General features: G+C 37.4%; 1 protein-coding gene across 1 annotated transcript in view; it reads right to left on the bottom strand.

Annotated features, from left to right (window-relative positions):
* Nucleotides 1–23,030, bottom strand: part of LOC124795630 (beta-mannosidase-like) — a 302,941-nt gene that overhangs the window by 33,790 nt on the left and 246,121 nt on the right. Inside the window, exons 12-13 of the mRNA XM_047259702.1 lie at nt 16,925–17,072; nt 6,514–6,725 (exon numbers count right to left, since the gene is read on the bottom strand). Coding sequence (XP_047115658.1) covers nt 6,514–6,725; nt 16,925–17,072 — 360 coding nt within the window. The remainder of the gene's footprint in view (nt 1–6,513; nt 6,726–16,924; nt 17,073–23,030) is intronic.

Here is a 23,030-nt window from a genome sequence, read left to right as displayed (position 1 = left end):
GACATCACCATTTGGGGAGAGATGGAAATGGAGGTTCAGAGGAGACTACATTACTGGAACACAAAATTTAAAAACTTCAAGTCAACTGTGAGTAGGAACGAGATTGACAATGGAGATGAGCAGGACACCCAAACCTTGTAACACCATACTGGAGGAGGAGAAGGTTGAATGTGTGAAAAGCTTCAACTATCTGGGTAGCATCATATCATGCAGTGGAAGTTCCAAACTAGAAGTCATAAACAGAATAACAAAAGGATCTAGCTTCTTCCACCAAGTATGAAATCTAATATGGGACAAGGAAGTCCTTCAAATAGCCAAACAGAGCATGTATAAAACTTATCTCCTGCCAATCATGATGAATAGTCTAGAGGCCTGTGTCATAAATAAGAGAGAAGAGTGTCAAATACAAGCATGTGAAATTAAGTTCCTTAGGTCAACTCTGCAAAAAACTAGGAGAGACAGAGTCAGGAATGATTATGTAAGGAGAGACCTGTAGGTGACATTCACTGCAGAGGAGAGGATGAGTGCTGTGAGACTGAAGTGGTTTGGTCATGTGAAGCGAATGCACCCAACTTGAACTCCATGCCAGTATTTGGAGATGGAGGTACCAGGAAGAAGACCAATTGGGCAGCCTAAAAAGAGTTGGACAGACCAGGTTATGGAAGAACTCAAGAGGAGAGAAGGGACATGGGATTTAGTGAAGAGGGAAAAATTATACCAGGACAGAAACTAATGGAGGCATATTGTTCACCAAATTATTACCCAGATTGCTGGAAGGAAATCCTGATGACGATGATTTAATTGAAGTGCCTGTGTCAAGCACCACAACACTAATACTGTATTTAAACATCACTGTATTGTTTTTCCTACACATCTGCATCAATATACATTATATCTAAAAACACAGATGATGTGACTTACCAAACGAAAGTGCTGGCAGGTCGATAGACACACAAACAAACACAAACATACACATGAAATTCAAGCTTTCGCAACAAACTGTTGCCTCATCAGGAAAGAGGGAAGGAGAGGGAAAGACGAAAGGATGTGGGTTTTAAGGGAGAGGGTAAGGAGTCATTCCAATCCCGGGAGCAGAAAGACTTACCTTAGGGTGAAAAAAGGGGTATACACTCGACCCCCTTTTTTCACCCTAAGGTAAGTCTTTCTGCTCCCGGGATTGGAATGACTCCTTACCCTCTCCCTTAAAACCCACATCCTTTCGTCTTTCCCTCTCCTTCCATCTTTCCTGATGAGGCAACAGTTTGTTGCGAAAGCTTGAATTTCATGTGTATGTTTGTGTTTGTTTGTGTGTCTATCGACCTGCCAGCACTTTTGTTTGGTAAGTCACATCATCTGTGTTTTTAGATATATTTTTCCCATGTGGAATGTTTCCCTCTATTATATTCAATATACATTATCCTAGATTTGGAATAAGATGCCTTTCATCACACCAATTAGATATTCTAAGCCTCCTGTATCCTTCTACAGTGACTCAATGATGATACTTTCCTGTATACTACAGCATCATCAGTTAACAGCTGTACATTGTCATTCACCCTATCTGTCAGATCGTTTACATACTCAGAGAGCAAGAGTGGTTCTATCATACTGCTCTGGGGCACTTCTTACAATACCCTTGTCTCTGATGAACACTTCCCATTGAGGACCATGTACTGGGTTCTATTACTTAAGAAGTCTTTGTGTCTGGTGAATGCTTACCATTGAGGACAATGTACTTTCCTCTATTACTTAAGAAATATTCAAGCCACTTACATATCTGCAAATCTATTCTGCATGCTCGGACCTTTGATGACAGTCTGCACTGGGCACAGTGTCAAATGCTTTCTGGAATTCTAGGAATATAGAATCTGCCTGTTGCTTTCCATCCATGGTTTGCAGAATGTGGTGTGAGGAAAGGACAAGCTAAGTTTTGCTAGAAGAATGTTTACTAAATCTATGCTAATTTGCGCACAGAAGCTTTTCTGTCTCGAGGAAACTCATTACATTTGAACTGTGAATATGTTCAAGACTTCAGCAGCAAATTGATGTTGAGGATATTGCTCATATTTTTGTGGGTTCTTTCTTTTACCCTTCTGAAATACATGAGTCACCTGAGCTTTTTTTCAATTGCTTGGAACTTTTTGCTGGATGAGAGATATGCAAAAATACAAGTTAAGTGAGTGGCCAATGCCATAGAGTGCTCTCTGTAAAACAAAACTGGAATTCTTCTCAGATATGGTAAATTTTTTTTTCTTTCCAACTCTTTGAGTGGCTTCTCAACAATAGGGATGCCTATTTCTACGTTCTCCATAAGGGTGTGGGTGTGGTGGTCACACAATGGTTTGCCTGTATAATTATCATGTGTGAATGGTTTTTTAAACACAAAATTTAGAACTTCAGCTTTGTTTTGTTGCCTTCTATTGTCACATCACACTGGTCAATGAGTGACTGGCTAGAAATCTTTGACCCACTTAGTGATTCTACATGGGACCAGCAATATCCTTCACTAAGGTGTGACAGTGGAAGTTGTTGCATGCTTCGTGCATCAGTCTGTAAGAACTTTGCCTGTCAACATTTCCAAGAGTGCAACATTCTCTGTTTCCTAAACATTTTCCAAACTTTGCTATTAACCAATGGCAGATCTTTCCCATCTTTAGTCCACTTACTCAACACATACTTCTCCAGTGCGCAATTTAAAATGCAAACTTTGTTATTAAACCATTGCAGACCATTCTCATTCTTAGTCTGCCTACTCAGCACATACTTCTCCAGAGTGCAATTTACAATTATTTTATCCATAATTCCTCTATGTCCATCATATTGAAACTAAGTAATGTCTATTCATTGGCTAAGTATGTTGTTAACAACTGCTTGCCTGATCTTTCCAGTATAAAAATCATCCAAGCCATCTTGATGGATTCATTAGCTTTAGTAACCATCATTGCTATGATGACATCACAATTATCATTCCTTGTCTCTATGCTGACACTGTCAATATTGTCAGGTCTATTTGTTGCTAAAAGGTCTAAAATATTTCCATTGCATGTGGGTTGTGAAACCAGATGCTCAAGACAGTTTTCAGAAAATGTATTCAGAACTACTTCACAAGATTGTGTGTCTATGCCACCTGCAATGATTCCTTCTGCATACCATCCTATACTCAACAGGTTAAAGTCACCTTCAACTAATACTGCATGATTTGTGTATTTCCACATTACTAAGAATAGACTGTCTTTGAATGATTCCTCAACAGTTAATGTGGGATCAGGTGGTCAATGATTAACTTGAGTTCACTTACACCAGATGCTTGTGACCAGGTAATTTCACAGTTATACTTGATTTCACCTCAACAGAGTCAATATTGTTGTTTGCTGCAACAAACACTCCCCCTCCTATAACATCTACCTATCTTTCCAACAAACATTCCATATTCCGTCTTCAGGCCAAAAGTGGCCTACCGGGACCATCGGGCCGCCATGCCATCCTCAGTGGAGGATGTGGATAGGAGGGGCGTGGGGTTAGCACACCACTCTCATGGTCATTATGATGGTATTCTTGACTGAAGCCGCTACTATTCAGTCGAGTAGCTCCTCAATTGGCATCAGGAGGCTGAGTGCACCCCAAAAAATGGCAACAGTGCACGGCAGCCTGGATGGTCACCCATCCAAGTGCCGACCACGCCCGACAGCACTTAACTGTGGTAATCTCATGGGTACCAGCGTATCCACTGCAGCAAGGCCATTGCCACACATTCCATACATCATTAAATATTTCTTCTTTCACAAAGCTCTCAGTTCTGAAAATAATTTGAGTGCATCTACTTTCCTGGAAGGTAGTGTATGAGGAATTATAATGCTTTGGCAATTTACTGTTAAAATTTTGACACCCAAGCTGCCTTTACTTTGTACAAATCTGATTTCACTCTCATTATACTGACTTACAAATATTCATCAGAGAACTTCAAACTATTGCCTGGCTTTAAAAAAATCTCTATGTACAATCCACAAGTAGCTACTTCCTCTGAGTAGTGCACTCATGACATATTCAGGGGACTCCTACAATTCTCCATAATGCAGGTCCAGGAATCTGAAGCCAAAATCATCACAGAAACAACAGAGCCTCTGGTTGAGATCCTCCACTCGGCTCAAAACAAAAGGACTCTAATCATTTCTGGGTATGCTAGTGTATATTGTGAGCTCTGTTTGCACTCTGCAAACAAGGCCAGCAGGCTTCACCACTTTCACCAGCTGAGGGTGACCTCAGAGTCCAAGTGACAGTCACCACTGGTGCAGACATGAGTCACAAGATGCAGATGATTGCACACTGCAACCTCAATAGCCACAAACATGGCTGCTTCCACATTTTGCACATGGTCCACCAGCAGACATACTGACTGCACATTAGATTTCTGTCACTATTTTCCTAAGTGGCTCCATAATGACCTAACATTGGTATTCATAATAACTAGTAAATCCTTTCTCTGTGTGCCAGCTCGGATGCTGCTGGAGGAGCAGCCACCTGTGCACTCACAGGGTGACCAGTCAAGACTAGACCAGCAAGTCCTCACATTGACTTTCTGCCTGGAATGACACCAACATGTTACAATCCGCCATTTACCCTGCTAAGAGAGTGGACCTCCACCTCATGTATGCCATATGTGCATTGGTGGCAGAGCCCGTAGGTAAAACAACTGACACCAGAGGTATTCCATGCAACATGCCAGATTCTGCATCCTGAGGCAGCTCCCGGCTGATCACAGACCACACAGCTTCCAGCCATTAGGGAACAGTGATCTGCTCCTCCTGCACCCTCACACAGCATGCACATGCCCCATCTGTCCTACTATTACTTATTTGAGAATTATGCTGTAAAACCACACAGAAAAAGCTACATATGTAACTTTTACATCAATGAAAATAATATAGTTTGGAAAATATAATGTTATTGGATAGATAAAAAATCTACTTATGTGGTGGCAGTAGAAGAAAATATAGACACTGAAGAACCAAAGAAACTGGTACACATGCCTAATACCATGTAGGGCACCCATAAGTATGCACAAGTACAACATGACATGGCATGGACTTGACTGATGTCTGAAGTACTGCTGGAGGGAATTGACACCATGAATCCTGTAGGGCTGTCCATAAATCTATAACAGTATGAGGGGTGGAGATCTCTTCTGAACAGCTCATTGCAAGGCATCCCAGATATGCCCAATAATGTTCATGTCTGGGGAGTTCGGTGGCCAGCAGAAGTGATTAAACTCAGGAGTGTTCCTGAGTAAAAATTCAGGATGTGTGTAGTGTCCCATTGTCCTGCTGGAATTGCTCAAGTCTGCTGGAATGCACAATGGACATGATTGGACACAGGTCATCAGACAGGATACTTACGTGTCACCTGTCAGAGTCACATCTAGATGTGTCAGGAGTCCCATATCACTCCAACTGCACATGCCTCACACATGATCTCCACAAGCTTGAACAGTTCCCCACTGACATGCAGGATCTCCATGCCTGTACACGTCCATCCGCTTGATACAATTTGAAACAAGACTCGTCTGACCAGGCAACATGTTTCCAGTCATCAACAGTCCAATGTTGGAGATGAGGGGCCCAGGCAAGGCATAAAGCTTTGTGTCATGCAGTCAACAAGGCTACATGAGTAGGACTTTGGCTCCAAAAGCCCATATTGATGATGTTTTGTTGAATGGTTCGCACGCTGACACTTGTTGATGGCCCAGTGTTGAAATCTACAGTAATTTGCAGAAGGTTTACATGTCTTTCATGTTGAACAATTCTCTTCAGTTATGTTGGTCCTTTTCTTGCAGGATCTTTTCGTGGCCACAGTGATGTCAGAGATTTGACGTTTTACCAGATTCCTGATATTAACGGTACATTCATGAAATGGTCATATGGGAAAATCCCCACTTCATCGTTGCCTCACACATGCTGTGTCCCATTGCTGATGTGCCTACTATAACACCACATTCAAACTCACTGAAATCTTGATAACGTGCAATTGTACCAGCAGTAAGTGATATAACATCTGTGCCAGACACTTGTTGTCTTATATAGGCATTACTGACTGCAGCACCATATTATGCCTGTACACATATCTCTGTATTTGAATATGCATGCCTCTACCAGTTTCTTTGGTGCTTCAGTGTATAAAGGTTAAGTTCATGTGCTATCTTTTGCAGCCAGTGGCTCCTTCTTCTGGCAGAAGGGCTGAAGGGGAAGGAAGAGGAATGAAAAAAAAGGGACTGGTGAGGTTCAGCAAATGGGGAGAGTTTCCAAAAGTCATCCAGAACCCCAGGCCAGGGGTGACTGACCAGATGGGATGAGAATGCCTGATAATTCTCCCCTGGCTCAATCAGTAGATAAATCTCAGAATGATTGGTGTGTGTGGGAAACAGTTTGAGTGTGTGTATGTGTAAAAAGGCATGTTCTTCTAGCTACTGCCATTTTTTTCCTTAAAACAAAGAAGATTGTGTATGAGAACCTCTCTTACCAGTCTATGTGCTCCTATAATAGCTATGTCAAACTCAAAGCTGTCCCAGCGGTACACATAAATGCTAAGTACAGCAGTATCCATTTCATATGGCAGGTCAGAGATAAGACTCACTACCAGCTCTCCTTCAGGAGTGATGTATGGTGACACAAGAACATTAGCAAAAAAGTTCTTTGCATAATAATGAAGCATCTTCCAGTTGCCATGAAAATCTGCAAAGAAAAATATAGGATAATTAATGTAACACAGGCAAGAGTTAGTGTGTATAAAATCTGAAACATCACAAACATACACTAGCAAGTTATTAGGTAAAGGTCAGTCAGAAACTACAGCATTATATTTATTTTACTGCTTAATATTCATAATTGATGTTTTTCTTCCAGTCACTATAACATAGAAATTTACAATGTATTTTGATTCCAAATCTAACGAATCTTGACATTCAACTTTAATGTTCCAAAGCAGTAAAAATCAAATAAAGTACACACAACTGTTGCAGTGTACCAGTTTATAAGAGTATATTTTCTCTTTAGTCACCAGTTTCCTTTGTGATTTTGAAGGAAATGTCAATGCAGCAGCAAAGTACTGGATACTAATTGCATTTCAGAACTAGTCACAGATGAGATCAAAACTTCTAAAGGTACCAATATATCAGTCCATAGCCATCTTTCCTAATAGGATATTTTTGTGTCTCTTCTAGCTAAATAATTTTAAGAGGTGCTATTCCATAAGTTGTCTCTTTCTTTCAGGATCATATATGTGAATCCAGAATGTGACACAATAAGAATTAGTCTCACTGAAGGTCATTATAATGTTGTGTATTAGTCGCTACTATTTTCTCTGATTCTTTATTAGTTGGGTCAAAAGTTTCAGTACATACCATGCAAAATATTTTGACTAAATTACTCAGGCTTTGCTACTTACCATAAAGAAGACACAGTAAGCTGGAGACAGGCACAATTACAAGACACTTACATGAAGCTTTCAGCCACAGCCTTTATCAGTAAAAGAGAGACACACACCATTCATACACACGAGCAAGCTCACCTGATGAACACATGATTGCCAGCTCCAGCATATTGGGCCTGGCTGACATTTGGCAGGATACCCAACATTTATAGGTGGGGAAGAGCAGTAGTGTATGTCTCAACTATATAAGACGCAAAGGAATTAAGGCACTGGCTGTCATTGGGCACTGACTGAAATCAATGCAAAATGTTGAAAATTTGTGCCGGACCAGGATTCAAACCTGGATCTCCTGCTTACTAAGCAGGTGCTCTGACTACTTAGTCAACCTGCCGCAGTGGTCATTGCAACTGCACAGACTGCCTCCCATCAGACCAAATTCTCAACTTATCCACACACTTCGAATGTAGTGCACATTGCCCACTATTCCCAATGATCACTTCAGTGCTGATACACACCAGGCTCATACTCTTATTGGGAACAGCAAAATGCTGTAGTAATGAAGATAATGGGCAAGGGGCACTATATCCATAGTGTGTGGATAAGTTGAGAAGTGCATCTACAAGACAAGACAATGGCCAGTTAGCCAACTTCCCATTATCATACTTGTTATTCAGGCAAGTATTCTCTTCTACCTAGATCTGCTGTGGACCCTGGAGCTTTGCAGCTCATGACAATACTTCTGATGTCACAAGAGAAAATTGAGATCAGTTTGGCTAACAGGCAGCTAGTGGATGAAATTGGGAAACCTGTATTGGGAATGATCATAGTATGTAATTCTGATTAGGTTGTAATATGGGAAGAACAGTTGTAACACAGGTACAATATATGTGTGTTTAAGAAGAAGATGGCCTGAGTCCATTGAGCAGTAGTTGAAATTCTGAATACTTTTCAGTTGGTACAAACAGAGAAGCTTTGAGAATGCAGTCGGAGGACTTAAGGTCCTATTGATGATCATCCAGGTGGCATTTATAAAGCAAGCAGTCTAAATTTAACAAAAACAACAACTGTAAGATATTTCTTAATGGCCAAGCTCCTTACAGTACCGTGATGCAATTTTGCCTAACACACATTCCATTCCACATATTGGTAGGAATTATGAACATAAATAAATGATAAATATGTCACCATGTTGTTTGTGATACTTCTTATGGTTTAGAGTTCCATCAGACCCATTAGTGTTAAAAAAAAGGAGAGAGAGAGAGAGAGAGAGAGAGAGAGAGAGAGAGAGAGAGAGAGAGAGAGACAGACAGACAGAAGGAGGAAAAGAAAGGATAAGAAATACAATGAGTCATGTAAGATTTAACACCCCTTTTATTTCGTGAACAGTTCCAGATATCGAAACAAGATTTCTCACGACTGATAGTATGCTAAGGGGTATGTACATGTCTTATATTGATAGAGATATTGAGACAAGCATGATTTTTTAAATATAATGAAATCCTTTTTTATGCAACTGAAAGTGCTTAACAACACAGGTGCAGTGATATAATGCTTGTTAATGTTGAGGTTAAAACTATTTGCAAAAGAATCAAAGAAACATTTTAAAATTCAAACATAAAGTGGCCAGAATCAGCTGTTGCATTGTACTCTCACTTGTGCCAGGCTGCATTATGGCCTGAAGCCTTTTGACTATTTACTTTTCTGCACTGCAGAACTAGCAGGAACTGTGTCATTTACCAACAGATCATTTCTGCTTCAACAATTCTTACATGCAGGCAAGTACACCAATCAGAAGTTAGAAATGCTACTTTTATATGGCAAATGGTGGCATAAGATATACTGCCAAGGAATGTGGCATCAACTGGAGGAGTATCATTTGCATTGACATAATTCCACCCTTCTCATCTGTCACTACATCAGGCACTGGGGTAGGTGATTTTGGTAGATATCTAGAATTTTGTAAGTTTTCTCTGCATATCTTGGGACATGACACTAGATTTCTCCATGTGCTCTTTACCGATGAAGCAACATTTATGGATCATGGTAATGCACATTTAGATAACACGTGCTACTGAGCAGCTCGAAATCCACACTGGCTTCATCAGTTACAACAACAATGATCGTGAGGCATAAACCTATGGTGCTGCAGCATAGGAAATTCTACTGTGTGACCTTACCAGGGATGTTAAATGAAAATATGTATGCACACTTTCTCAGGAACATTCTTTTTCTTCTTCTAGAAGGGTTACCATGGCACAAGCAACAGTGTATGTGGTTTCAGCACAATGACTGCCCCTCTAACTCTTCCTGTGTTGCAACCCAAATACTGAATGAAAAGTTTCCTGACTGTTGGATAGGGCACAATGCCACAGTACTGTGGCTAATCAGGTCTCTCAATTTGATTCCTCTTAATTTATTACTATGGGGATCACTGAATGATGCAGTCTGTCATGAAGCCCCACCTACACCAGCCTCACTACACATGTAACTGTATATCATCCAGTGTACTTTCATCTGTTCATCTATCTATTGAACATGAATGCAAATGTGCCTTGCAGGCAGTGGTACACAATTTGAGCACATACTTAAGTAAAGAATAAAATTATGTTTCATTAAGAAAAGAATATATTTTTGCATGGCATGTCATCATTCAATTTGAATAAACTGTTTAATTTATTTGAAGCTTATTACTGTCTACTTACAGTTTTCAGTATTATTTATAGACTCATTTGTCTGACAGCAGGTAGTTTACTTTAAGATGTAATTAACGAGTCTCCGGGGGAAGACAGGTCAGTTTTTTTCCAAATCTAAAGAAGTTAATACTGCAGTAATTTTCTTTTTCCCTTGGATAGGGCTGTTTCTCATTTTGAAGTATGAATGACAGACGCTTCTGTTTCAGCTTTGGCAAGTAAGCAGAAACAGGGAGGGTTTAACCCAGAGGTGCATGGACCTGGAAACAGGACAGCAGTACATGCAGCTGGTGTCACAGACCCTTTCAATTTCAATCTTTCTGAATTTGCATTTCGATGTGTATTATGGAGGGAAGCATTATTAAATGAAGTAAAATCATTAAAAATCAGTTTAGTAAATATATTTAAGGGGTAAATTTAATATTTTGGTCAAAAATATTTACACAAATTTAGCTGTTATCAAAATAATGCATGTATTCAATCAGATATTTTGTCGATACAGTCTTGGCACACAGTAACAGAATGTTCAAGGCAAATGTATTTCTTGCAGTTCTTACAAATATATCTTGTTTTCCTGTTTTTGCTTCTGCAGTCCACACACCATCCTCGTGAGGTTGCAGTTGATTCCACTTCAGAAATTTTCACACTGCAAAGCTCTCCAATTCTCTCAGTTGTCTTCCTTGGCAATATTTTTGACATTACTCTTTGCTGAAGATGATCATGCAGAAGCGTAAAAGAAAGCGGCCTCAAAAACTCTCTTCATCTCAGTTGTTCTTTCTGATTTGAGTTGAACATAATAGCAGCATTTATCGCAGCTGTGTTCATGATGCTATAAAAAGCAACCATTGGCCATCTTCTTGTGTTTCTAAATACATTATATGAATATAAAAGAGGGAAACACTCCACGTGGGAAAAATATATCTAAAAACAAAGATGATATGACTTACCAAACGAAAGCGCTGGCATGTTGATAGATATACAAACAAACACAAACATACACACAAAATTCAAGCTTTCGCAACCAATGGTTGCTTCATCAGAAACGAGGGAAGGAGAGGGATAGACGAAAGGATGTGGGTTTTAAGGGAGAGGGTAAGGAGTCATTCCAATCCCAGGAGTGGAAAGACTTACCTTAGGGGGAAAAAAGGACAGGTATGCACTCGCACACACACACATATCCATCCGCACATACACAGACACAAGCAGACATTTGTAAAGGCAAAGAGTTTTTGACACTGCCCTCTCAATATATATATTCTTTACTGTCATTTCTTCTTAACAATATCAGCTTATTGCCAAAAATTAGCAGCTTTCACTCCATTAATACTTGGCAGAAATCCAACCTGCCTTTGGATTGGACTTCCTTAACTCTTGGGCAGAAAGGTGTGCAGTATACTGCTGCATCCATTTTCAATAAGCTACCATAAGAATTCAAAAAACTAGCAGTAATCCACCTGCTTTCAAATTGAAACTGAAAAGTTTCCTCGTGAGTCACCCCTTCTATTCTGTCAAGGAATTACTTGAAAACTTAAGCAGATTCTTGTGGTATTGTTGATTGCATTTACTTAAACTTAAGGAATGACTTTTTTCAGGTTCATAAACATTTTATTTTTAACTGTTCTTTTATGTTGTAATTTCATGTACTGACATGTTCCATGACCTTGGAGATTTGCTCTTCAATTTGGTCCCATGGAACTTGACGTGTAAATAAAAATAAATTAATTAAAACTTGACAGGAAAGGTTATATTGCAGATGTGCTGAAATGGTTTAGTATGTCTGATTGTACTTTTGTAGGAGCACCACTGGAGGCTGGATTAAGGCTTCTGGATGTGCAGGGCTATAAGGTTCATGTGCCATATGTGGATCTTGATGGATGTTCGCTGTATATCAGTACTAATGCAAGACCTGACATATCTCGTGCAGCAATCGTTTTAAGCCAGTATAATTATAAGTTTAATAGCATGCTTTGGAGAGCAGCATAAGGAGTCCTTCATTGTCTCAAGGGCACTCTGAGGTAAGTATTCAATACAGGACTCATTGTTCTGAGCTAAATTTTCAATACAGTATTCAGTGACCATAAAGCTTTAATAATGACTATCACCATTGGAGCAGGACACACAAACAACTACAAACTAAATGTCAAATGTAAGCTCTTTAAATAGGAAAGCATAAACCACTTTAATTCATTATTGTGCAGTGAAGATTGGTCTGCTGTCTATGAAATGCAAAAACTGGGTACAAAATTCAACACAATTCTAGAAAACTTATACAGAATTTCCTCTGAAAATCATAAATATCTGAAATAATGCAAGAGGCAAGGGTTGGATTACTACAGGAATTAAAACATCCTGCCAGAAAAAAAGAGAACTGCACCAAATCTGTATGGAAGGTAACATCATAGCAGATATGCATACTCACTATAAAAAAATACACAAAATTTTACAAAAGTCATAAAACAGGCAAAATGATAGATACATAAAAGATTCCACAAGTAAATTAAAAGCCATGTGGAACATAATAAAAAAGGAAATTGACAAAAATAGGAAACCTAATGAGAATACAATCTTTTTACATAACAATAACAATATTAGAGAGCCAAGTAAAACAGAAAATACAGGGTGAGCACAAAGTATTACCCTCATTATAAAAATTTATAACAGAATAATCGTTTGACATTATAAGTTATATTTGATGCCATTACATACGTTAGTGTTACTAGTTGTTGTAACCAATAGATGGCGCTAGTGCTCCACAATACTGATGTGGTCTGTTAGGTCACATTAGTTGTTGGCAGAATGGTGTCGAAGCAGGAAAAAGCGCAATGTGTGCTTTGGTATCACAAAACAAAATTGCCCATCAGTGTTCAGTGTAAATTTTGGGCTTCTTATGGATGCAGCCCTCCTGATGTTAAATCAATAAAGTGATGGTATACAAAGTTTAACAAAACAGGCAATGTTGAAGATCATCGTCAATGTGGCAGGCCTCGAGTGAGTCATGCAACTGTTGATCATGTCTGGCAATTGTTTCAATGGAGTCCATCTAAATCAACTTATCAAGCATCACATGAACTTAAAATACTGCAAGCAAGTGTAGTGAAGATTCTTCATGAAAGGTTTAGGCTGCATGCTTACAAGGTGCAAATCTTGCAGGCCTTGCAACTGAATGATTTGCTGACATGGGCTGAATTTGCAACTGAGATTCTCAACAGGATTGATGTCGCTAATGTTTACTTAAATCGCATATGCTTTACCGATGAATCAACCTTTCATGTCAGTGGAATGGTAAACAGGCATAATGTCCATATATGGGGTTCAGAGTCTCCACATGCTACTGTACAGTTACAGCAAGACAGTGAAAAAGTGAATGTTTGGTGCGGCCTCATACATAAGAAAGTTTCTGGACGTTTTTCTTCATGGAAAAATCCATTCCTGCTAACATTTACTTCAACATTTTGCAACAGTCCATTGCCCCACAGTTAGAAGAATATCAACTGTGGATACTTTTCCAGCAAGATGAAGCATCCCCCCACTGGGCTTTGATAGTGTGTGATTTCCTGGATGAAACATTTCTGGATCAGTGGATTTGAAGGAATGGTCGAACACCCTGGCCAACCCACTCTACAGACATTATGCCCCTTGACTTTTTTTTTCTGGGGCTATATCAAGGACAGAGCCTTTGTCACACCAGTTGCTGATGTCAACTAACTGAAGGCTAGGATACAAGCTGCTATGAGTACTGTGACAGAACACATGTTACAAAACACCTAGCAGGAACTGGAATACCGTCTCGACATTCTCTGAGCTACCAAGGGAGCACACTTTGAGATTTAGTAATGTAAGTGGTCTTAAAAAAACTACTAATACTAACCTATGTAATGGCATCAAAGGTAAATTATTAAGTCAAACAGTGGAAAACAAGGCCAACAACTGTAAATTATCAATGTATGTGACTCATATAAGCCCCTGCTGTTATAAGCTGTTATAGATAAAAGAAAGACATACTCTACAAAAGTTGATAGTGTACCCAGCAGAATCTCACAGCTATCCTTCCACATTGTAATTGACCCCCTTTCTCACATGTGTAACTGCTTTTTAGAGCTGGGCATCTTTCCTGATCACCTAAAATCATCCAAAGTTATTCCTATTTTTAAAGCTGGTGACAAAGATAAAGTAATAAGCTATTGCCCCATTACAACACCAATATGTTTTTGAAAATTATTGTAAAAATAATGTACAATAAGTTAATAAAGTTTATGAACAAAAATGGAGTATTAGGCAGTTCTCAACAGGCTTCTGAAGTAAGAAACCGTCTGAGACAGCAGTCTATGAATGCATAACCACTGCTTTAAAAGCCATTGATGAAAAACAACAAACAACAGGTTTTTAGACTTAAGTAAAGCCTTTGTCATGGAGTGTGACAGAACTCTTTTAAGAAGCTTCAGCACTATGACATTAGTGAATTATCAAATGCATGGATTCATTCATTTCTCAGTGACTGCAGGCAAAAGGTATGCTTTAGGCATGTAGGTGACAAAGTACATACAGTCTCAGGATACCTGTTACAAGAATACCCAATCACCTATGGGGTATCTTAGGGGTCAGTAATGGGACTTCCTCTTTTCCTGATTTATATCAATGATCTGGAGTTCATGCTGAATCACAGAAAATAATTCTATTTGCTAATCATACAAAAATACCAGTAAAAGTGGGAAAATGAAGATATCCAACAAGAAGTAAACTCAATTACAATCAACCAAGTAAATGGTCAACAATGAATCAACATATAACAAACAACAGAAAAAAGTGTCATTAAAGTTTTGTAATTGTTGAAACAACACCTTGCATTATCTAGATATCATGATCAATGAACAGTTTATTGTGAATAAAAAGGCAACAAAATTTCTTGGCATTTGGATTCAAAGTGACATAAACTGAGACAAACATATTGAACAAAATAATGTGAAGCTGACTACTAGCTGTTATCCTTCAAAAGCTCTAAAAGGACCCATGTGTAGATGCACATCTGCTAATGTGTGTGTCTTTTACACATCTGCATATTTCAATGCACATTTAAAGTGTGGACTAATACTCTGGGGTAATTCACCAGCAGCTCTGGGACCTTCAAAACCCAAAAAAGAGCCTTTAAGATTATTACAGGGAGCAGAGCTAATGTAATTGGAAATGATATTAATTTTAGAAAAAATTGGGACTTGCGTAATCCAAATATTAGATTAAAATGTAACCTGCATTTACTCCCAATCAACATAGGTTTGTATCAGAAAGGTACATGCTATATGGGAATAAAAGTATTCAATAAATTTCCAAATATTTTTAAAATATCTATTAGAGATTATCTACATTACTACTACCACTGTTTCTGTTCAGTAAGTTAATACTTGAACTACAATAAATGTGATGTATAACATGTAGGACTACATACAATCTAGAAAATTGTTCTCTGTAATGATTAAAGTTAAGTCCACTGTATTACATATGATCAAAGGAATAATTGATTAAATAATTGGTATTGCGTTTAACTAGCAGATTTTGAAGATCTGCATGTAACTGGTTTTGTTCACTAATATGTTGTAGATGACTGAACCATTGGGTTGTTGCAACATGCGAGTGGTTTTTATTTTGGGAAAAATATAATTTCCAAGGACAGCAAAAAACTGAAAGACATTGCCACTTCAACAACTGATGCTAAACATGTGGCTTTAAATTCTACAGCTAAAGAGGTAGTGTATTTGGGATGGTTGGCAGAGCAATTGCTAAATAATAAGCATCAAAATCATGTAATCATTTTTCATGATAACTAATGATCTATTAGACTGTCACAATAGCCTGTGCTGCATTCTAGATTAAAACATGTTTGTGTGAAAGGACATTTTATTAGAAAACATAAGAAAAGAAGTGAGATTTTTGTCAAGTACTTGCAGTGGAAGGGATGCCTGCTGACGTAGTAGCTAAGCCACTTGCTAGGGAGTAACACTTGTATCTCATAAGTTCAAACTGTTGCAAGATTAAGTGATAGTATTGTTATGTTGGTAATGTGGCACCTTATATAATCCTTGCTGGAACCTACTACGAGGGATTAGACTAATTTAGTGTTGATGTTACTTCGTCTTCTTTGTATTAATGTGATATTGATGTGTGAATACAAGTGTTGTGAACAATGTAATTATTATTTAGCCATACCATTAAAACATCAGCACATTCTAACAGACTTTCCTCATTTAACATTATTGCTTTCTACTTTTTAGATGAGCTTCAGAGTTTAAGGCAAAGGAAAACAAAATAAAGTATACATTATTATCTTTCTACTTAAAGAAGGACAATGTTTCCCTTTCAGCTTGGAAAGAAGTGCTTATCACCATAGATTCAATAACTAAAGACTTGGAATAACATGTTGATTTTCTATAAGACAAGAAGGTAAGACAGATATATCATTAATAATATTTAAATTATTTTATTTCATGCTTCTATTTATAACACATAACATGAATGTTTTGGAAAGTATGCTCATACTGAATTTGCAATAAGTTTATTTTTTTTATTTTTATTTTAATTTTAATTGAAGGGTGAAATATATTGTAATAATATGGGTTTTCAACTGAAAGCAAGTTGAGATATAAAGATAAGAAATTGCATTCTTTTATAACATTTGTGCTACTTTAAAGGAGTAAAACTACTCTAGAGTCCCTTTTGTGATTAAATTTCAATTACAGAACTTAATATTGGCAGTGTACAAGCAACAAATCTAATTTTTTAGGTGCAAGTTTGTAGTTTGTGATTTATAATTTTGTGTTTACCTATGGAAGACCATGATGGAGCCTCCCAAATGTCATTCAGTTGCCAGTACAATGCCCCCATTGTATATCCTTCTCCAGCATCGGTAAGCTTATTACGATTCCTTCTGTAGTGCTCTGTTTCCACCTTTGTCGACATTGCCTGGTTAATCTGGAGGAATTAAAATGCAGTGAGTTGCTTTCCTTAGCTCAGTTAAATTCTGAAACATTGTGTAATACATAAAACACTAATAATTTACATTATTTCAGGTGAAAAAATATACAGACGTTTCAAATGTAGTAACTGTTTCATAGATGTAAATTATATCAAATTTAGGATCATTGTCCATGCATAGAATTCATGTTGGTATCCAAAAGGAAATTAATTATCTGATAAGAAAAGAAGTGTAACTATCTAATTTCATGGACTTTGGGAAAGTGAGCTCTACTTATGCCTTATATGCAAAACAATAATGCATACAATATGGTACTACAACTTTGTTTTTATTTAGTTTTTTGTCTCAAACTCTTGTACTCACATTAATTAGATATTTGAGTATTTAAGTTGGATTTATGTAACTCAGTCTTACCAATTTCTACACTATTGATTTCAGCTTGTGCTGTAGCAAAATGTAGTTGAAATTCCAATAATTCACTGGTCATAGCATTACAATGAGCAGATTTACTATAATTCATTTAAGAAAATGTTATTTTACAAATGTATGTTGATATGAAAAAGATTTTATTTTAAAAGCAAAGTCTATGACTTTTCAGTATCAACCTTGTGACTTAAAAAATTGGAGCATCTCTTTCTATTCTGGACAGCATGAATGGATAATTTGGTAAAGTGAACACTTCTTACTGCACATCACTTCTAACGTTTCCAAGACTAATTTTCATTCGATTATTAAAGAAAATGACATCCACCTCCACAGATTTAAAATGATTATGAAACTCATTCGAGACATTACCAATAATGGAAGTAAATCTTGAAAATTTTACTTTCAAGTATATTTGGTTCAGTTCAGAGCATCTCAGGAAATGACACAAGATTTACTTTCTTAGTTGCAGTTTAGACATTGTAAATTTACACCATAATCCATTAATAATCCTAAACATATAAGAAGTAGTGCATTAATTTCCATGCTAACACGAATTCAAATTACTGAAATAATCTGTCAAATTTTTAGAAGGGTTAATAATGATAAAAAATGAATATGTTTTCAAATCCCATAATATCCAATTTTACTTCTTTATTAGAAAACTTGAAACTTCTTTTCTGGGTGCATGTTGTGTCAACATGTTCTGAAATTGTTTAAATTTTCGATGGGATGGTGAGCAATTTCCTCCATGTATTATATTCATAGTTTTTGTTACATCTTTCAAGCATATCACAGATGATTCAGTTAAATTCTTTTCTTTAAGACTCAGTGGTTCAGGTAACCCTTCTATTCATTGTTCATCATGATAGTGATGGCCGTGTGTTGCTTCATGGAGTGGAGAGAAATTTCAAGCAAGATTAGTATCTATGTTCTAACTCAATCACTTTTTACATACTAGTATGAAACATTAGTGTTTGACATCACAACTGCTTTGAGAGTAGTACCTCATCTGCCACTCCTCACTGAAAACAGTTTTCAGTATTCTTCGTTTTTGACATTCTGAAGAAAGGAAATAGAGGAACAGTAACAGAAATAACCAGAATTAAAGCCAGGACATTGACCATAATAATAACCAAAGTGACAACCTGAAAGATAGGGCAATATTAAGGAGAGTAAATCTAAATATGAGTAAATGTGTGAGACAAAACAGTGCATGACTTGCTGCCCCACTCAACTGCTGATAAATAAATGAACCAGGCCATGATTGATGATGCTACACGAACAGAATTGGAGTAGGATGTGCTCACTGGCAAGCCATGCTTTTCCAGGTTTGATATAACCTTATGAGGTGCTCCTTGTGATATAGCTGGGTAGAGAGAGTGGGAAATTGTCTGGTCACTCGTCAGTTTAAAATTTTCTATAGCTAGTATTGTGAACAGGAACTGGGTACTGGTGGAGTAAAATACCACAGAGTCCCATAATTTAAAATTTCTCCTGGATTTACTGGGAAAAATATAAAGGAGCTGCCATCTTGCTGTACTTTCTTCACGCATGACTGTGCAGATGTGCGCTTTGCAACAAAGCTTTACTCTCACTTCTTTCAATGTTCACTTTTGTTGATAAAGGACAACCATGAAAGAATCTAATACATGACCAGAACTTCATCACTAGATCAATGGAAAATCATCTTTTACTACCAGTTAAAATCTCAAATACTAATTCTGACAAGGTGGGACTAGATACTGTCAAATATTTGTAGACAAAATACAAAATAGTGATTAATTTAGAGTGTAATTATCACATAAAACTAATTGTAGGAAAGGGAAATGTCAGTGCGGAATCTATTGGAGATTGAATCTATTAGAAGACACTTAAGGAAATGTAAATGAAGAAGTGGATTACAAAACACTCATTTGACTAATAATGTGAATAATACTTGAGAGTCTGGGGCCCTTATCAGATTCAAATAACAGAAAAGAGACAGAGAGAGAGAAGATTCACCAAAGAATGTCACATTTCATCATGAGTTCATTTAGTGTGCGCAAACACATGATGGAGATTTATAACAAACTCCAGTAGCTGATGTGACAAGAAAGGTAATATGCATTGCAGAGAAGTGTTGCTGTTAAAATTCTAACAACATACATTTTAAGAAGAGATAGATAACATATCATGTATCCCATCTCTCCCTCAAAAGGTTATGACAAGAAACTAAGAGAAATTAGAGCTCATATTTAAGCTCTTTGACAGTCACACTTCACACAATTTGTACCTGCAGCAGTAAAAGGGGGAAAATGAGAATAATACGAAGAACACCCTCCCCAATACACACTGAGGTGGCTTGCAGAGTGTAGATGGAGGTGTAGATAGATGTTTTGACCCATAGATTAGATTAGATTAGATTTACTTTCATTCCAATTGATCCATAGTGAGGAGGTCCTCCAGGATGTAGAACATATCAGAAAAACAATACATGACAAATATTTACAACTCAAACAAATAAGCTAATGTACCATTCCACAGGTCCCAAGTGGAATGATCATCATTTTTTAATGAACACTACATGAGAGAATCATTTTACAAATACTAATGCACTGAATTTAAAATAAAAACAAGTTTTTTTAATTTATTTATAAGGTAATAAATGTGTAATATGACTACTGAAATGGTGCAGAAGTTAGATTTTACTTACACACACACACACACACACACACACACACACACACACACACACACACACTTATATATATATATATATATATATATATATATATATGAATTAATAGAGGGAAACATTCCACACGGGAAAAATATAACTAAAAACAAAGATGATGTGACTTACCAAACGAAAGTGCTGGCACGTCGATAGACACACAAACAAACACAAACATACACACAAAATTCAAGCTTTCGCAACAAACTGTTACCTCATATATATATAAACAAAAGATGATGTGACTTACCATATGAAAGTGCTGGCAGGTCGATAAAAACACAAACAGACACATACATACACACAAAATTCTAGCTTTCGCAACCAACGGTTGCTTCGTCAGGAAAGAGGGAAGGAGAGGGGAAGACGAAAGGAAGTGGGTTTTAAAGGAGAGGGTAAGGAGTCATTCCAATCCTGGGAGCGGAAAGACTTACCTTAGGGGGAAAAAAGGACAGGTATACACTCGCACACATGCACATATCCATCCACACATACAGACACAAGCAGACATATTTAGAGCAGACATGTTTATATATGTCTGCTTGTGTCTGTATGTGTGGATGGATATGTGCGTGTGTGCGAGTGTATACCTGTCCTTTTTTCCCCCTAAGGTAAGTCTTTCCGCTCCCGGGATTGGAATGACTCCTTATCCTCTCCTTTAAAACCCACTTCCTTTCGTCTTCCCCTCTCCTTCCCTCTTTCCTGATGAGGCAACAGTTTGTTGCGAAAGCTTGAATTTTGTGTGTATGTTTGTGTTTGTTTGTGTGTCTATCGACCTGCCAGCGCTTTTGTTCGGTAAGTCACCTCATCTTTGTTTTTTATATATATATATATATATATATATATATATATATATATATATATATATATATAAACAAAGATGATGTGACTTACCATACGAAAGCGCTGGCAGGTCGATAGAAATAAAATTCTAACAACATACATTTTAAGAAGAGATAGATAACATATCATGTATCCCATCTCTCCCTCAAAAGGTTATGACAAGAAACTAAGAGAAATTAGAGCTCATATTTCAGCTCTTTGACAGTCACACTTCACACAATTTGTACATGCAGCAGTAAAAGGGGGAAAATGTAAATCTATCGACCTGCCAGCACTTTCGTATGGTAAGTCACATAAATATATTTTTCCCACGTGGAATGTTTCCCTTATATATATATATATATATTTCTAGTATTGATTCCATGAATTCAGCTGTTGGTTTGAAAAAGTGATATATTTTTAATGACAAATTTCATTAAAAATAAATATATTGGGAAGCAGTAGCTAGTATCCCTAGTTCCATAAACAGGCTTCTGCAGGACGTTCTTGAGTTCACACCACATATAACTCATACCGCACTTATTTGTGCCTGGAAAACTTCAGCTTGGTTTGATGAATTACCCCAAAAAATAATCCCGGTGGACAAAGTTCAGTGCTTGATAAACAGTGATAATTCAAATAACAAAAACAGTGCATCTAAAATTGTAGTAGACGGCAACACGTGTACACAAAACACGCGTGGTTGCGTAAGAAAAAGTTCCGATCGTGTACGTAAACAAACACAACTGAAAAATAACGTAAAAATATTTGGAGACAGTCATGCTCGCAATATTTCGACATGCATGTCGAACTCTGCTCAAGATGGTTCGTGTATATCAGCAATTGTTAAACCAGATGCAAAATTCGTGAATGTGGTAGAAGACATACACATAGAATGTGCTAAATTCACGGAAAAAGACTGTGTTGCGATAATCGCAGGAGCAAACAATGTTTATTGCAACGAGGCCAGCACTTTCATTAAAAAGCTACTCGTATTGCTGCAGTTATTACAGCATACAAACATAATACTAACAACTGTGCCCACGAGATATGACCTGGCAGACTGGTCTTGTGTGAACAGAGAAATTTGCCTAACGAATAGTAAACTGAAACATTTTTGCACTAAGTTTACGAATGTGACACTACTGGATACATACAGGTATGAGAGACACTGCTTCACAAAGCATGGACTACATCTAAATCAGTTTGGCAAAAATAAACTAGCAGCAGACATTGAAAAAGCTTTTCATGAAATAACAGGCCTAAACAATAACGATCATGAAAGCAGACCAGTCATAGCCCTAACTAACGAGGGAAACTAGTGAGCTGGGCCAAGTCTAGCAGGATTTGGTCCAGTAACAAAAATCTGCAACAAGTAATTAATACACAAACGAAAGTCCACTCAAACAGCAATACAATTAAAGACAAACAAAATTTAACAGTGTTTCATCAGAACATAAGAGGCCTATACTGCAAGCTGGATCAGTTCACAGCAAATATAGAAGACACAAAAGGTATAAACAGTGCCCACATTCTGTGTCTAACAGAACACCACATCACTGCTGGTATTGAAGTGGTCCCTATTCCCAACTATGTTTTGGCAACGTCTTATTGCAGGAACTATATGGACAAAGGAGGAGTAGCTGTATATGTAAAAAACAATGTCTTGTTCACGGCAATAGATGTACAAAGATTCTGCTTTGAGCTACATTTTGAAGTATGTGCTATAGAGGTGCCAGACACAGTCTCCAGATTAACAGTTGTAGCAGTTTACAGGGCACCATCTGGAAGTTTTAAAGTGTTTGTTAAACAATTAGATACTCTTTTGTTGTACTTAAGTAGAAAAAATAGGGGCATGATAGTTGTTGGGGATTTTAACATAGATTTCTTGGTTAATTCTCCCTGCAAGGTGGAGTTTGAAAATCTCATGTGCACGTACAACCTTGTTTCCATGGTTAGCTCGCCCGCCAGAACCACAACCTCTTCCAGTACT

Source organism: Schistocerca piceifrons, chromosome 4 (genome assembly GCF_021461385.2).
Source record: "Schistocerca piceifrons isolate TAMUIC-IGC-003096 chromosome 4, iqSchPice1.1, whole genome shotgun sequence".
Lineage (NCBI taxonomy): Eukaryota > Metazoa > Arthropoda > Insecta > Orthoptera > Acrididae > Schistocerca > Schistocerca piceifrons.
The sequence above is the reverse complement of the archived record's forward strand: the minus strand, read 5'-3'. Positions and strand labels throughout refer to the sequence as shown.